This window comes from Wasmannia auropunctata, unplaced genomic scaffold, assembly GCF_000956235.1.
Source record: "Wasmannia auropunctata unplaced genomic scaffold, wasmannia.A_1.0 LD336076.1, whole genome shotgun sequence".
NCBI lineage: Eukaryota > Metazoa > Arthropoda > Insecta > Hymenoptera > Formicidae > Wasmannia > Wasmannia auropunctata.
This window is the reverse complement of record NW_012026814.1, coordinates 4,280,951-4,297,437: the sequence shown is the minus strand read 5'-3', so window position 1 is coordinate 4,297,437 and position 16,487 is coordinate 4,280,951. Positions and strand designations below refer to the sequence as shown.

Genomic DNA, 16,487 nt, shown 5'->3' with positions numbered 1-16,487 from the left:
TTTTTGTAACTTAACAAAATGATAGGAAAAATAAAATAAATTTATAGATTACAATGATTACATGTACCAGGATATAAATTTCTTTCCCAATGCATTCGTGCTCATCCATTTTTTCCAGCGCATAAACTGTCTGAAGCTGTACATACATCGTCGGATCGTCCCTGGTGACGCGACGTGACACACCCGCTACTCGATGCGAAATGTCTCGCAGTCGCGCGTACGTGCCGTTTATATAGTAGCCCGCACTCAAGCGCTCTGATTGGAGCGCGCTAACTACTCGAGTTGGGTATATAAGCGGAATGCTACACTGTCGAAGACCTTTTGCTTGTCGGACTCCGACGTAGTCGCGTCGGCACTCGGCGCGCGACTACTCTTTATCTTCGCGTTTATGCATTTTCCACATTTTAAATATATAACTAATACACGCGCTTATTGCACGTAATAATAATTATTATAAAAGGCGCGTATGCATTAATATTTCGTTTGAACGCGTATTTCGCGATACTCGTTCGTCTAAAAATCAAAATGTATTGCACGCCATTGCGTTGCCGCGACGCTTTTTTCTCGTAAGCTGAAAATCATATATAAATGCATATATAAATTAGTTTTGGAGCATACCAAGAAAATTTGTTTCAAGAACAATTTATTTTAGTTCCAATATTATTACATCATTACAGCTACATCGTCCTGATCATGAGTTTTGCGAGACGCGGTCATTTAAGTAAAAGCGGCATTGCACGCGACACGTCGGAGTCCCATAAGCAAAAGGCCTCTCATTACGTAACATCCCCCTTATATACCGATTCGATTAGCCAGCGCCGAGCCAATCAGACCGCTTGGCGTGCGGGCGCGCTCATGGCTGGTGGCGCGAGCGGCGAGACGCGACGCTACGCTCCCTCGAACTTGCTGCGGACTCAGCAGTCAGCGCCGCCAACGGACCGCCGTCTATCGCGCGCGCGGCGTGCACCATGTCTCGCGCCCGCCACCAAGCGCTCTGATTGGCTCGGCGCTGGCTACTCGAATCGGTATATAAACGAGACGCTACGTAGCGGGAAACCTTTTGCTTGTCGAACTCCGACGTGGTCGCGTCGACACACTTGAAGCATTTGTAGCGTTATGAGAGCGGCTATTTACGTGGGACCGTTAGAATCCCCGTACATTAGCACCTGCAGTATAATAAATGCATTTTTTAAATGATTATTATTACGTAGCTACATTCATTTTCTAACATTGTCGATAAAATCATAACGTTGAAAATTAATGTGGTTTGAGTATGTGCTACATCACAAATGAAATGTGTATGTGTAACACGTTAACGTATCTTTCGCTCCTACCAGCTCTATAGTAGCACGGACACGCACACATTTTATTTGGGATGTAGCACAGATGTGTATATTAATATAAATTTAAAGTATAGAATACGTATGACATTCATAGATGCAATGGAAAAAATCAATTCCGTATATTCAGAACTTGCTTATAAGCTATACATGTTAGCTCGCCAACAAATTTAAAATTCCATAATATAATTCATATACCTCACTTTTATCAATAAATGCGTTCCATCATTTCTATGTCTGAGATTCTATAATATATGTAACATAAATTGTACTATATATATAATAATGTGAATTATACGCTAAATACTATTTATAAGCGCGTTCTGAATACGAACAAATATATGTATATATAATGTTATTATTTATAGATTTGTTATAATTATAGAAAGATTTACAAGCAGTTCTTCTATTTTTTACCAAAATCCGGTAAAAAATTTTTTTTATAATTAGAACATATATAAAAATACATATTGTATAAATATATATAAAACGATATAATTTTATATATATAACTAATAATAAATTAATAAATATATTTACTATTTTTGCAGAGAATTATTCGCTATTTATTAGTTAATTTATTTTCACCGGCATTAATGTCGGTCAAAAGAGACTCGGATACCAGAAATTAGCAGTCGGGATAATGTTCAATTAGTTCCTAAGATTGCCAAGAGATAGTGCCACTGATATGAAATTAGTAAAATTGTTGTTTGCGACGACAAGATTACAATTAGTTGCTAAAGCTTCGTAAGAGATGGTGCTTCGAATATTAAACGGATATTTGTATATAGATGCAACAGCAATATCGATTACATGGCACTACATAATGATGAAGGGCAAGTGTTAAGATGCATACACAATATGATATTCTCGTTCGTATAATTTAAGTAAATAAAAACGAATGAGAGCTACCTATAAACACATGCTGTTTGCATTTATTCTATTAATATGCCAGGTCATATCTTAAGCACAATATTTCCAACTTCTATTTAATTTACATAAGTAATAAAATAATAAGAAATAAAAATTACATAATCTTGAGTTACGAAATAATCAAGTGCATCAGAAATTATTAAAAGTACATTATGAAAGCAAATAAAGAAAAGTGTTATCAAAAAGATCTGTTTTTGCTGTGCTCGGGAAAAGTAAAATAGATATCATTTTTTGTAGTTTTTGAGACGAGATATCTGATGTTCTATTATCTCTCGAGTTTCATAACATACAAATATTACAATTTTTATATCGTTTAACTTTCACAAAATTTTCACCTAACAAAAATCTTGAAAAAGTTAGCCGACACGCAACTGTCATAGCGGATTTTACAACAGAAAAAAAGTCCGAAAAAGACAGTCAGAATGATCGATCCAAAAACGATATACAGTATCGCATAACAGTTATAATAGGATAATTTGAAATCTCTTGTGTTCTTATACGCACATATTTTCTTAGCATCTTTCACATAGCATTTCTAAAGCGAGCATTTCGTCGAACGTCGCACGTTACAATTTACATTGACGTACGTAAAGTCGCGTGTAGATAAACACTCTAACATGCCGCACTTGCGATAGGAAATTCTACATTTGTTTATTTTGCATACGTTGTAATGTACTCAAACGTTTACTTAACTCTTTCATGCATGTTAATAAGATTATGTCACATTTTGTATCTTTGATTCCTTTGATTGACAGATTTATGCTCATTTTCATTAGTATTATAAATAATTGAATTTTTTAATTTTGCTAGACAAAAAAACGAAGCTTAAGGTCTCGCGTGGAAGTTACGAAGAAGCAAGTACGGAAATTGTGCGATTTTAAAATCAAAATCGCGATCGGCCAGCTCGCGGATTTGCTCGTAGTTACATAAAGCAATTAATCCGCTCGATTCACATTCGTAGCTCGCGAGAAATAATGCGTGCATCACGCGGATAAACTGCAGGAGGATATTCGGGGAAGTGTAAATCTCAGGCAGAGGGAAGAATATAAAACGCATCGATCATGCCGAAAGCGCGACACGAGGCCTCTGATGAGCGTCGCATAATTGTCAAGCTGTAAGCGCTATAAGCGGAGCTCGCCGTCCGTTCGCCCGATGTTAAATAGCGAACTTTTCGGAACGAGCGCGGCATGCGCGCGCGGGCACGCACGTGGACACATTTTATACGTTTACGCGTATACGAGGGACAAGAGTGCATTTCCTCGTCGCATGGCAGGGGCCACAGTCCGAAACAGTTAACTCTCATAAATTTAATTACGAGACCAAAATGGAAGACTCGGGACCGGCCGGCCGGAGCCTTCTCTTTCCGCTGGGCAAAATCGCCGTGGATTAATCTCGGCGCGGTGATTTTCTCGGAGCTGCATCATTTGTCAGTGAGTTCCGTGATAACTATGAGTTATCAACGCGACGTTATCGCTGAAGGCCATATATACGCCTCTCTATCGGATATACATATATATATATATATATATAAATCAATAAACAATCGAACCGACGATATCGATGTTACGTGTCTATTTCTAAGGTACTTGAGCATCGAGATAGATACTTTACTAATCTTTCTGTCACATCGAAACGTACAGAGCTTTCCGGCAGAAGACACATATCGATATACATGCAGAAGTCATTCTGCCTTTGTTCGATATTCAGCGAGAAAAACCAGAATGACTCTTCTGTCAATACATGATTCTTGCTTGGAAAGAACTCTCTCCTAGAGCGAAATTATTTATTGGCGACAAAGAAATCTTTGTAAAAGTTTTTGTAAAAAAAAACTTGAAATTTATTAAATAAACGATTTTAATCCCTTTTAATGCCTTAGCTGTTCAATGTCAATTAAGTTTATCGTTTCGCTGTAAGAAAAATAATTAAGAAAATGCTGGTACATCGCGCTTCATTAACGTGGAAGGACGAGTGAAATATGAGCGGAATACCTGGTGGCGCGATGTTTTGTTCCATTACGGATTAAACGGTCGGGCAGCTGAAAGACGTTACGCAGCAAATTCCTGTCGACCGACGGCGATGAAGTCGGAGATGAATTGTAATGTACCATACATTTCCGCCAACTAAGAGCGACAGCGTAAAAGGACGCCGAGATAGAGTGTCGCAAATCACCGTACGAAAGTGCTCTCTTCCACAAAAGTATAGACGAACGTTGTGAAAACTAAATCTAACCTGACAGCTCCCCCCGTTGACCCACCATCGTACAACTTTTGCGAAAAAATTGCCGTGCAACGGGAACGCGGATCTCGACTTTCCTACCGTAATGCGTCACCTTTTTCAAACCCCCCAGCACAGATTCAAATCGACGTGCGCGATTATGCTAATTTTCAGCTATTATAATGAGATTTTATTTTAGTATTACATGAATTCGTAAAATACCAGAAATACGCCCAAGAGAATATTAGAAAAATCTTTCAAATCAATATCTTGTAGTAAGATAGATATATTTTTTTCTTATGATATCCTATCGCACGATAACAGTTTTTGCTTATCTGTTTTAACATTAAAAAGATGTTCACATTTTTTTCTATTTATATCTTAATGAAGAGAAGCAAATCAATCACACACACACACACACACACGTGCGTGCACGATAGCTTTATCATAAAGATCTCAGGAGCGTTATCTCAGGAGCGTAATGCGAGCCGGACATTTGGCTGGAAAAATGGGACGCACCACTTTTGGAACGGCTATTCGATCGTCGATATGTTTTTCATGGTGCCGGATTATGACGGGCGATCTGTCACGGTCACGGTAACAGTAACTCCAAAGGGGTTGGAAAGGGCTTAATGCCTCTCCTGGATAGCGCAAGAAAGAGTTGCGCGTGTGGGGGAATGGGGAAGGAGTACGTTACACCATATCAAAATGGCCACAACTTAGGGGTCCTGTGCTACCCCGATATATCATCGTTAGAGAACTTCGGACGGCTTCCTGGTTCCAGCATTGATGGCTTCCTCCGATACGACATGATGTATCTGTTCCTCATTGCTGCGCCGTGGAAATGAGAATCGGATGCAATTTGAAAGTATAATAAAAATACCGTCTTAAAGCGGTAACAAAATATCCTTCGACTATTTACGTATTCGTTTTCTGATTCACATTACGATAGGAATTGTATTTAAATTAAGAAAGGGGTGAATTATAATTATTCTGTTTAATATCAAGTCAATCTCTTTAGAAAGATCCGTTTTTTATTATATCCAAAATAGCTTTTATCGATATATTTGAACATCATCATTTTATAAATTACTATTCGTAATAGCAATGAATCTTAAAGCTTTTTTTACTTTTGACTTGATGGATGTGGGTACATCGCTATTATTGGTACTTAATGCGTTTAACAATTTAGTTTCTTCTATTTATCGCATATTGAAGTTTCGATTTTATTGGCAATTTGTATTTTTTACCAATTTATGCGAAAATAACGTTAAGATAAGCCAATGCCAATGTATGTCTCTTTTGAAATGCATATCGTAAACTGTGCGACTTCCCGCTGTAAACATGTCGCTGTTGATTTAGATCGTTGCGTGCTTCTTGTCGACTCTCTTAGCTTGCATAAACCTAATGTCCGCCGGCTGGAAGCTAACGCCTCTGGCTGCCGAACGTAATGCAACGGATAATGCGGCAAGTTTGCCGGCGAGGAATTACGTGACCGGCTCTCAGTTTCGGCTTCCGAGCCTAGAGTACCAGCCGTATTGCAGCTAAGTGACGCGCCATACTTCTCAGGTATTCAGGCAACGGGACCGAGCAGCTAATGTAAGCTTACGCGGTGCTAAGAAATTTCAATTTGGCATTTAAAGCAATTTGCCGGTTACGAGGGAGCTCGCTCATCTTCTCGGCTTTGACAAAATAACGTACGCTATATTGCAAAAAGAGTGTGGAAGACGTCTCGACGTCACTCTCCGACCTCCGTCTTGCACAATTTGCAAGTTTTTTTTTCCACCGTTATTAACTATTAATTTTAGATGAGATTTAAACGTTAAAATACTGTAATATTCTTATCAGTTAGATTACGAGATTTTATATCAATCTGTCTGAAGAGCAATTTTCTCAGGAAAAAAATCAGTTATTATTGAAAAGAAGAACGCGATTCGAACGATCAATCCCGAATTTCGTATTCGCTATCGGAGACACAGCTCGGACGAACATCCAATTTCATTTAATCATATTCGAGGAAACAAAAAAAAAGGTAGATTGAACTCTTAATCGATTAAAAGTTAGGGACTACAGAAAATAATAAGGCACGAAGAAAATCAAGCGAGAGCGTGTCTCTTGATTTCCTGTCTCGTCCGATTTGTGAAAGATTTTTGCCATCATTAACTGTTTCTCTCTCTCTCTCTCTCTCTTTCTCTCTCGATAATGGCGACAGACCATAAGGTCTGCAGATTATAAAATGAGTCGGCCGATTAACAGGGATTTCCTCAGAAATTTGTATTAACTGCGAACGGACAGATAGAATGATTACCTGCACATTGGCGCGCGCGCACACGTTCGTTCGCCTATTCACGTGCTGACAACGACTGAGCTAAATTAAGTTTTTCTCCACGAGTCCTTTTATGCAATGTCGCGCAGATAATCTGCAATCTCTTTGAAAACTGCATTTTCCGCTGGCGCTGAACTTGAAATGAACCTTCCGGAAAAAGAAAATAAACCAATTACGGATGATAAATTGTAAAATACTTATGAAATTAAATATTGGCGAGTCTTTTTGTTCTACTTCTAACAGGTACCTCGAGTATAATCGGGATCACCGAAGCTGCCAACTGGAAATAATAACGGAGATGGCGGCGTCACTCCCGTCCTCGTAATTATCATCGTATATTTCAGTCGCTCCCCGGCGCGATATCAACTTTTCCTAAATACATTATCTAGATTTCGCATCGGCGTTAATCTGCCCCGCGGTAAGTAATTAAATTTCCGCGAATGCCATTCCGCGGGGAGTTTATCTAGAGCGGCTATAAAAAATTCTGACTTTTAGTCGCCGGGCTTTTATCGAGGGGGGAGAGAGCGACGACGAGTCGGCAGATAAATCCGGCCGAGCATTTCCCGTCCGCGTACGCGTCCTTTTCGCGGGTTAATGCGCTTTCCGCTGGACGTGCAACCAGGCTCGACGTGCGTGTGCCTTCAGAGGCCCACGTCGGTCGTGCCGACGACAGGAACGTTTATCCGATATCAAATTACCGTACGTCGAGCCGAACTCCTCCGCGATTCCAGGGGTCCCCGAGTCCGTACGCTAATAACTTAATTCCGGCACTGACACAACTCGTGATAGTATAATCTACCCCTGGTCACCGCTGCGATTGGTCGACCCGATGTCTCTGATCCTTGTATATCGCGAAAAGCCACGCAGATCGATCGTTAAGATAATTCAGTACGCACAACAATATAATACCCAATGAAAAAATTATAACATTACTTTTAGCAAAGTTAAAAATTTAATTTCTAAGATATTCTTTGACCTTAAAATACAAAGAGAAATATATATCTAGTTACTGCTATAAATATTTTTTATCGTCGATTTGATTGCAAAAATTGATTATCGTAACTGCCCGTGAGACTGCATGATACAACAGAAGAGAACAGGAAAGTTCCTGAATATTTTCTTTAGAACGGAAGCTTTCTTCGAGCGATGTTTCGCGGAAACAATCATCGTTCATATACAGTATCGAATGACCGTCATACATTCTGATTAAATAAGAGCATCAATCTACCGCTATCAATTGTGAGATATATCCTACCTTCTCCCAAGGGAGGAAGGGGGGATATAATCATATAATCTCTACTACAATATATAGTTTCGAATATTAAATTATGTAGATCTCTACACGTGATTGCGATTACAGCCCGTAATAGTTATCTAATAAAGACTGATTTTGATGATAACATTCGCGAGATAAAATTGAAAGTCGTTCATGGTAAATTACGTAACGTCATAAAAATAAACAACGAAATATCTTGCCAGCGAAACGAATCGTCACGTGGCATTATCGATTTCTCTTATTATGTCGTGTTTCTGCTATCCCCTTACCGTGCGTCATAAACCATCCGTAAATTCTCCGCATGACCGAGCAATCGTCACTCGGCCGCCCGGTGACAGATAGTTAGGCGTTACCCAAGCTGGTTACTGATCCTTCGACAAACACAGGCGGACAAACGCTTCCTAATTGTACTGGGAAATGTTTACGCTTACCTCCGAGTATCTTGTCACCTTCCTCCGTTCACGGCTATTCCGTGTTTACCGTGCCGTTGTTTCTTGCGCGTATCTGCCATCTCTTCCGGAAGAGCGGAACGACGAAGATTTTGTCCGAGTATAGATGTCTTTAATTAAGCAGCTGGTGAGCTCCTTTCGTTAGGAGATCTCGATTTTTTTTCGTAGCTCCGAGCTCATCTAATCGATGTTACACGCCCGTCTCATAGAGCGGATTACTCTCGCCAATACGGGAAACAATCCGCGTAGCGCAATGAGTCATGTACAATACATATATCTCACGACACATCGGATTAATATCTAACCGTGGTACAGCGACGTATTTTTCGACATTTTTCGCGATAAAAAACGTGCAGTTATTCGTGTACAGTTATTCATGCATTTCCATGTTCCATTAGGCGCATCACGTGCTACAGCATCCGATTTCGGAAACGAAGTTACTCTCTCGTCGTTATATTTAACAAAAAATTATGAAATTAAAAATATATCGATAAATGTCGAAAAAATCATATTTTTTATCCAGTTTAATTATATATTCTTATACAATACTATATTTACTTGTAACGTTCTCTCAAATTTATTAATTTTACTTTCTTGTGACTACATTATTTTTATTCTTTATAAAATTTTTTCGCTTAAATTAGAAAAAAATCTTAACTTCAAAATGGAATATATCGTATCATACAAACGCACATTACCTACACATAATCGATTCCGAGCAAGGAAAAGTTAAAAACTTGAATCTTTATTCTCGCATTTACGTCTCATTCTCTCCCCATGAAATGCTGGATACGTGCCTGGATTTCAATGACGTTATCTTTTGGCAATTGGCGGATTGTACAATAAAAGAGTTCCCGGACGGGATCGTTTTGTCAAAGAGCCAAACGCAGCCGCAGAGTGTTATACCAACAATGCAACGTGTCTGAGTAAATACACGAGCGCTGTTAAATATTTGAACATCCACCATGCGAATGTAAACGGGATCCTCTGTTATGATATGTATCATTAACTCTACGTATATACGTACGTACGGAAATCTGTCGCGCAAACTAGACGTTTGTATAAAGAGCCGCGTCCACGTCGCGGATATTTTACAATCAAGATCCCCGAGTGTGTGATGTCAGGTGCACACGGTATAAACGTTTCTCAAGTTCTCCTCCGTCACTTGCGACACTTGCGCGCCGGAAAAGACACCATTCGCGCCGAGATAAGCGTCGCGCTAGCGCCGACACTCGGACGTCGCGTCGCGACGCGTCCGCCGGCTCTATAGCTCATCCTCTCGTACGCCTTGGGTGTCGTTCTCGCAACGATACATCGATTTACTGCGGTTTTTTACTACAGCCGCGCCGCGGCTGTTCGTTTTAACGGTGTATTAAAGCAGCGACGTATAAAGGATGTAAAGAAAAATATCAGCATTGACCTGCGATAGCACGGACACAAGGGCCTTGTTGTAGCAATCGAATCGCGTCGACGAAAATCACTCCGGAAGCATTATCGGATGAATGGATTATGACAAACAAAAGCGACGAAGAAGCGATCGATAAAGCGGAGAAAAATTATATTAAAGAGTAATTAAATTAAGTCAATAAAATATATTTATTATCAAAAGTGTCAATATTAATTCATGATCTTTCATATCGCTAACGCGATTCGTTTCGCCTTAATGTGACGTTAATAATTCGCGACGGTCTTTGTATCGTTTCGAGCACACGCGCGCCGAGAGAGGACCGCGCGATTAACGCATTTGCAGGATTAAGCCGGGGAATGGGAAGGAAGCTGCACTAAACTGGCAACGAAACTCCTCTCGCTAGATAGATCGCAGGACAGGTGCAGCGGCGACCGATGCTGGTATTCCCGGAGAAAAAATATCGCTCGTTTAACACCCCGAGTTCAGCCCCATGAGGCCGATACGAGACGAATTATTGTGCCGCGCCAATCTACGAGGATTACTCGCGCCCACGAAGGGCCACCGGGACGTCGTTCGACGACTTTACGGCGGCGCACGTGCAGTGCACCCTTCTAAAAGGGGCATCGTTGCACCTTGAGCTTTCCTGCGGATTAGTCCGGGCAGTTGCCAAGGCGCTATCAAGAATTTCAACTTTAAAAGCTCTCCGCGCGCCCGCCGTAATTCACGCTTTTGACGCGGCGAATCGAATTTTCGAGTTTTAATTCTTTACTGTCCATTAAAAACGTTAAATCGAATTTAACAGTTTCTAACGGATAATTTCGGCGTCAGGTGTGAGAGAATATCGACGCCGGATCGGATAAACTTTAATTTTTGAGACAGGAAATATCATACCGCCAGCTTATTAATCATTAATCTAATCAGGAAGTTGTCATTAACGTTTTTAGGTAACGTCGATCCTTATTCTTATTTAATTTATTCCTTCGATTTTTTTGATACGCTGGACATTATTAAGTGTGCTCTTTCATACTTTTACAAATTTATTGTATTTAATATGCAATAGATATAAAATCGTTATGTCACATTGAAACAAAATGGATTTCTTTTCTAATGCGCCATTCAGACTTTGTCTGATTTTAATATTATTATAGTCTAGACCTTCAGAAATTTCAAGTTTTCGATTAAATTGGAAGCCTCTTAAAACTTTATAACGCCTTAACGAAAGCGCGGAGAGAAAAATTGCGTCTTTCCTATCGTGCCTGATTGGCACGAAATTCGAGCAGTTACCGAAGGTTTGACAACATCTCACGCGTCACTCGAAGATCTTTCAAATCTTGCTCCCTCTCACCATTTAATTCTCGTTAAAAAGTACAGAAAGATGGAGGACAATTTCATTCTAGGGAAAGACAAAGGAAGAAACGAGCACAACGGCATATGCGCGTAAAAGACGACGGACTGCAGACAGAAGCAAGTTTAATAATTGCGACTCGGCAGTGGATTCGACGTGCAGAAGTTTCGATTTGTAATCGGCTCTCAACCGATTATTATACTTAACTTTATTGCGCGGCAATAGGGATAGATGTACAATGTGCGGTGTAACCGCTATTCGCAGAAGAGTGATCAGAATTTCATAAACCAAAACTATCGTAAGCCCGATTTCTCTTCGTAACATATCAGCGAATAATAGATTTATGACGCGCTCGTGTTAGGCTTCGAATACACATGCGTTACGGATTAAGGTCGTTGCCATGAAACTGCGCGTCTAATGCACCCGGGTCGTCTTTATAATCTGTCGATTCATCGATATATGTAATGGATTGTCATAAATCTATTGTCATTTTAATCGGATTTATTACTTTAAACATGCCCCATTTCGTTTATATGTAGAATAATTACAATCGCAACGTAAAAAAATAGAGAATAAAAATGAGTTAAATAAGCTTATCCGATATGAAGGATTATATTGATAGATGAGAGTCCGAAATGGACGACCCAAACACCGTGATATAATTCGGTTCGCGTAATTTTTTTGTATATCGATGATAACAATGCCAGATCAATGTTGTTCATCAGTAATTAACGAAGAGAGATAATAATTTGTTGTTTGTCTCCTCTTACTAAGAACTCTTTTCGATTATTCTTATCGTTGAGTAGATTAAGCTTTTGGAAAAAGCGAATTTACACCTCTTTATCTAAACTGATTTGAAGTACTTTATTATCAAGTATTTAGGGACACGTACTGGCCTGATGGCGCAAAGAAGCGATGACAGCAGTTTTATTGCCGCGGATTTTTCGACGGGCAAATATAAAATTCAGCCCTCTTTTCCTCCCCTCTCCAGACGCGTATATGCTAATTTGTGTGAATTAGCGGACGGCATTGAATAATGGAGAAAACTAGTAACTGTCACTCCGATTCTTGTAACAATGGCCAATAAGGTATACGGTTGCAATGGAACTTTTCTGTTCGCCTAATTGTCCTAACGACTGACCTTCCTACCGTTCACACTCCCTTATCTCCCTTCCGCATTGTATTATCGGTTAGCCCTTTGTCTCCTTTTAGATAATATTTGATAATATTAATATAACTCTTTATGAAAACTTTATGAGACTTCTCGATCTGTCTTAAATAAACACTAAATATATATTACATTATAATAAACGATAATTATAATAACACGATATTTATCAATATTTACATATGGATATTGTTTGGTATCGAAAGTATATTCATGTACAATAATAATTTTGTCATTTATTAAATATCAAATAAAGCTAGTTTATTTTTTATTTATAATTTTCAAACACATATAGTTTAATGTATAAGGAAATTGTAATTAAACATGTTTTATAATAAAGTTTCTTTCAAGAGAACATTTCCTTAAATTAATCGCCCAAACGATACAAAATCTGTAAACCCAATCCGTAAACCTTTAATGCTAGTTGAAGAGTTCAATACTGCACCCTGCACCGTTAGTATCGATTCCCGATCGGCGGAGCGTTCTGTGGCTCGTTAAGACGACCGAAGTCGGCTTTTGCCTCGGATCTCCGAAGCATATAGCCAGATAATTAATGGCAAGCGCATCGTACAGTGCGGTGATAGGCGGACTGCGCGAGCAAACCGCGTCTCGCGCCTGCCACCATCAAAGACAGGTGCCACGGGGATCGGGTCGGTCCCGCGATCGCAGGGTAAGGACGCCGAATGAATAATGCGAGTGCATCCCGGCGTCCGAGCGTACCTATACGTAGAAAGGAAGGTGAAGTCGCCAGGGCGCACCGCCTCGGTATTATCCGCTTATATCGTTCATCTGTGCGAGTGCACAAGTATACGCGACAGGCATGTACATGCACACGCGTTCGCGTGTCGAGGATTAAGAAAGAAACGAGAGCTACGCGCAGAGACGAGAGAAGAAAAAAAGAAAAAAAAACAGCGAGAAAGGGAGGGAAGGAAAGAGAGAAAGAGAGTCTCTCGTAGGCCAACTTTCATATGCCAAAACGCGGAGAGCGAGAAGGAGATGCGAGAGAGTAAAGCTCGCATTCATTGCCCATCGGACTGTTTCCTAGCATCCCCGGTCCCATTCACGGGCAGCAGGACGTGGTTTGCAGTAAATTAACGTTAGGCGGAGACGGGAGATACCTGTATACGTTAGTGGAACGTACGTGAAACATATATTTGCAAGCAGTTCATTTGAAAGTTGCTTAGCGAGTGAAACTCTAAATAAGAATGATCAGATAAAACGACGCTCGCATTATTCTTTTTAATAATCCGATTATTGACAACCGTACAAACATCTCCGTCGTTAATCAAACATCTTTTTTGAGCTACTTAATTCAGGCGACCGTCTGTGAATCATACAAGTTTTAAAAGTTTATCGAAGCGTCGCGAATTTTATCTGACTGTGTATTCACACCAAATAAGCTGCTCTCTCGAATCATCCGCAAAAAAATTCGATATTATTTAAATGGATTTACCCACGTAATAACTGGTATTTTATTTCCCAGTATAAACCCGTATTTCTAACAGAAGTGTAAATTGACGAAGTGCAAATATCTTCGTACACAAACATTAATGAATATTTACTTGCAATCTAGTTGATTGCTCTCATTGTTTTCTTTTTATCAGAGCAATGAGTTTTTATATAAAAAAAATATAACAGTATTAATACCACAATATTCTTTTCACGATAGATAACAGAAGTGTAGTCTCGATAGTCAACATTGATAATATTATACATCCAATAGTCACTTAAGCATTTTCATATATGTGCATATATTGTTTATTAAAATAAATTTTACGCGTGTAAATATATTTATATATAAAGAGAGAGTGCAAATTGCTGAATAAAAATGGATTTCTATATAAAAATTGCAATAAGCAAATAACAGTACATATTTTATTTTTGTATTTTACAATTAGAAAATAAATAAATATAAAAAGTAATTATACGCGTATTATAAGCTGTAATACTTGTTGACGTTAATCTCTTTTTAACAAATTTGCATTTTACGTTTCATTTTGTGCGATGAAAAAGTATATAATCTAACAATAAGATCTTAATAACGCATTTTGATCTTTTGCGATTTCCCAAATAGTGAATCTGCCCAATTGCAAGGGTCACAGTTGCTTTGTCAAGGCTGTTGGAGATTGTTTGCTCAGATGCTTGTTAACCGTGTGAACATCCAATATGTTACCTCGTGTGTGCACTTAGGTTCTGCATCGAGAATAGATTCACTCGGATCATTAAGTCAATTGGCGAATGCATGGTGACAGAATATCGGTCGTAAGTAACAACTGCAATGTGCGTCTAAAATTCTCTCTATTACCTAATATTCATTAAAAAGTATATCGTACTTATAAACATCCATAAAATTATCTATCGTGAAAAGAATATTGTGGTATTAATACTGTTATATTTTTTTTATATAAAAACTCATTGCTCTGATAAAAAGAAAACAATGAGAGCAATCAACTAGATTGCAAGTAAATATTCATTAATGTTTGTGTACGAAGATATTTGCACTTCGTCAATTTTCTTCGTCAATTTTCTGATAAAAAGAAAACAATGAGAGCAATCAACTAGATTGCAAGTAAATATTCATTAATGTTTGTGTACGAAGATATTTGCACTTCGTCAATTTTCTTCGTATTTAAACGCGGATCGCCCGAAATATCATCAGACTTCGAGTAGTCCTCCAGCAGTAATAGCAACGCAGTTTTTAAGTGCGACATAAGCCAAGATGACGGCGTACAAATACATAATCGGCCTGACTGTTCTGCTCGCCGTTCTGTTAACCGTCAACTCTGTACCCGCTAATGGAGCTCTCGACACCTATGCTGATAAGTCACACTATTTAGTCGTTGGCTCCAGGGTGCCCGGCGATAGGGTCGTCCTCAGAGAGAACATCATCAAGGATTTTAGCTGGCTGAGAGTTGTGACTGTTGAGAAGACCTTCTATGCAGCAGCGTACGAACGTATTACTATGGTTGAAGCATTGGGCCAGAAGACGAATGGAAACGGCGCGTACGTTAGTATTCTGAATGGTGGACCTGGACACAACAACGTTACCATGAAGTTCAAGAGCCAGAGGAGTCACGGCATTAACTTCGTCGTTCAGGTGTATGCACGACCTTAATCGACCTCAGTGGAAGCAGCTACTCCTATTGGTGTGACGATTTTTGGATGCAACTGAGATGAAAATGTAAAATAATCAGATAAAAATCTTAGAAGTCAAAATCAACCCAGTATAGCCTGAACTATTTATTGCAATACTATCCACCATTGCTGCTGAAGGCATGTCACTGAATATTCTTGTTATTCACTTTAATTATTTGAAGTCTTGTATATATCACCAATAAATCAATGTAACTGATGTAATTTGTGTTTTTCTTTAAAATTTTCAAATTTGTATACTTATGTATTATATTATAACCTTTACCTAGAAATCCATTTTTATTTAACAATTTTTATTCTCTTTTTTTTATATTAATTTACTTGCATGCGTAAAATTTATTTTAATACAACGATGTATGCATACATGAAGATGCTTAAATGATGCCTATTGGATATATATTATAATATTACTGATGTTGACTATCGAGATCAAATTGAATCTTAGATGTGCGTACAATGTTTATACGACAGATCATTAGAATATAGATGTACCTACATTATTGCTTCTCTCATCGTTATTATAAAAGTCATATCAAGTATCTTATACGTTTAATTGTTAGATTGGACGAACTTACCAGTGAAGTCCGATCCTAATTATGCCCTTTGTCTCGTCCGGATGGAAACTATGTAGTTGTGCTCCCGCACCTACCTTGACAACAGATTTTAAAATACCGCCAAAAATAAAAACGGCGGTGAATCGGGCGCTGTCGCGCCTCCTGTGATCCCGCGCCTCCTGCGTTCCCGCGCCTCCTGCGTTCCCGTGCGCTGCGCGCGCAACGACTCTCATTGTGTTCTGTTCGCTTGCCTAGACAACAGTGCCCGTTATCACATTTTCTGCTTTTGGTTTATTTGTAGATTTTTTGCGCTATGTCGAA

At 39.1% G+C, this 16,487-nt stretch overlaps 1 protein-coding gene and 1 long non-coding RNA gene across 2 annotated transcripts; one reads left to right on the top strand and one right to left on the bottom strand.

Annotated features, from left to right (window-relative positions):
• Window positions 1–5,469: 5,469 nt before the first annotated feature.
• LOC105449321 lies at window positions 5,470–7,531 on the bottom strand. Its single transcript, XR_974330.1, has 2 exons — window positions 7,061–7,531; window positions 5,470–6,960 (listed from the first exon to the last, which is right to left on the bottom strand). It is a non-coding gene; the product is annotated as an uncharacterized LOC105449321 (long non-coding RNA).
• A 7,569-nt stretch (window positions 7,532–15,100) lies between these two features.
• LOC105449320 (probable salivary secreted peptide) lies at window positions 15,101–15,816 on the top strand. Its single transcript, XM_011688468.1, has one exon. The coding sequence runs from the start codon at window positions 15,179–15,181 to the stop codon at window positions 15,572–15,574; it is 396 nt and encodes a 131-aa protein (XP_011686770.1). The 5' UTR covers window positions 15,101–15,178; the 3' UTR covers window positions 15,575–15,816.
• The last annotated feature ends 671 nt before the right edge of the window (window positions 15,817–16,487 follow it).

Excerpts from the sequence above, each read along its gene's own strand:
- LOC105449320 (XM_011688468.1), top strand. The coding sequence starts at position 15,179 with ATGACGGCGTACAAATACATAATCGGCCTGACTGTTCTGCTCGCCGTT.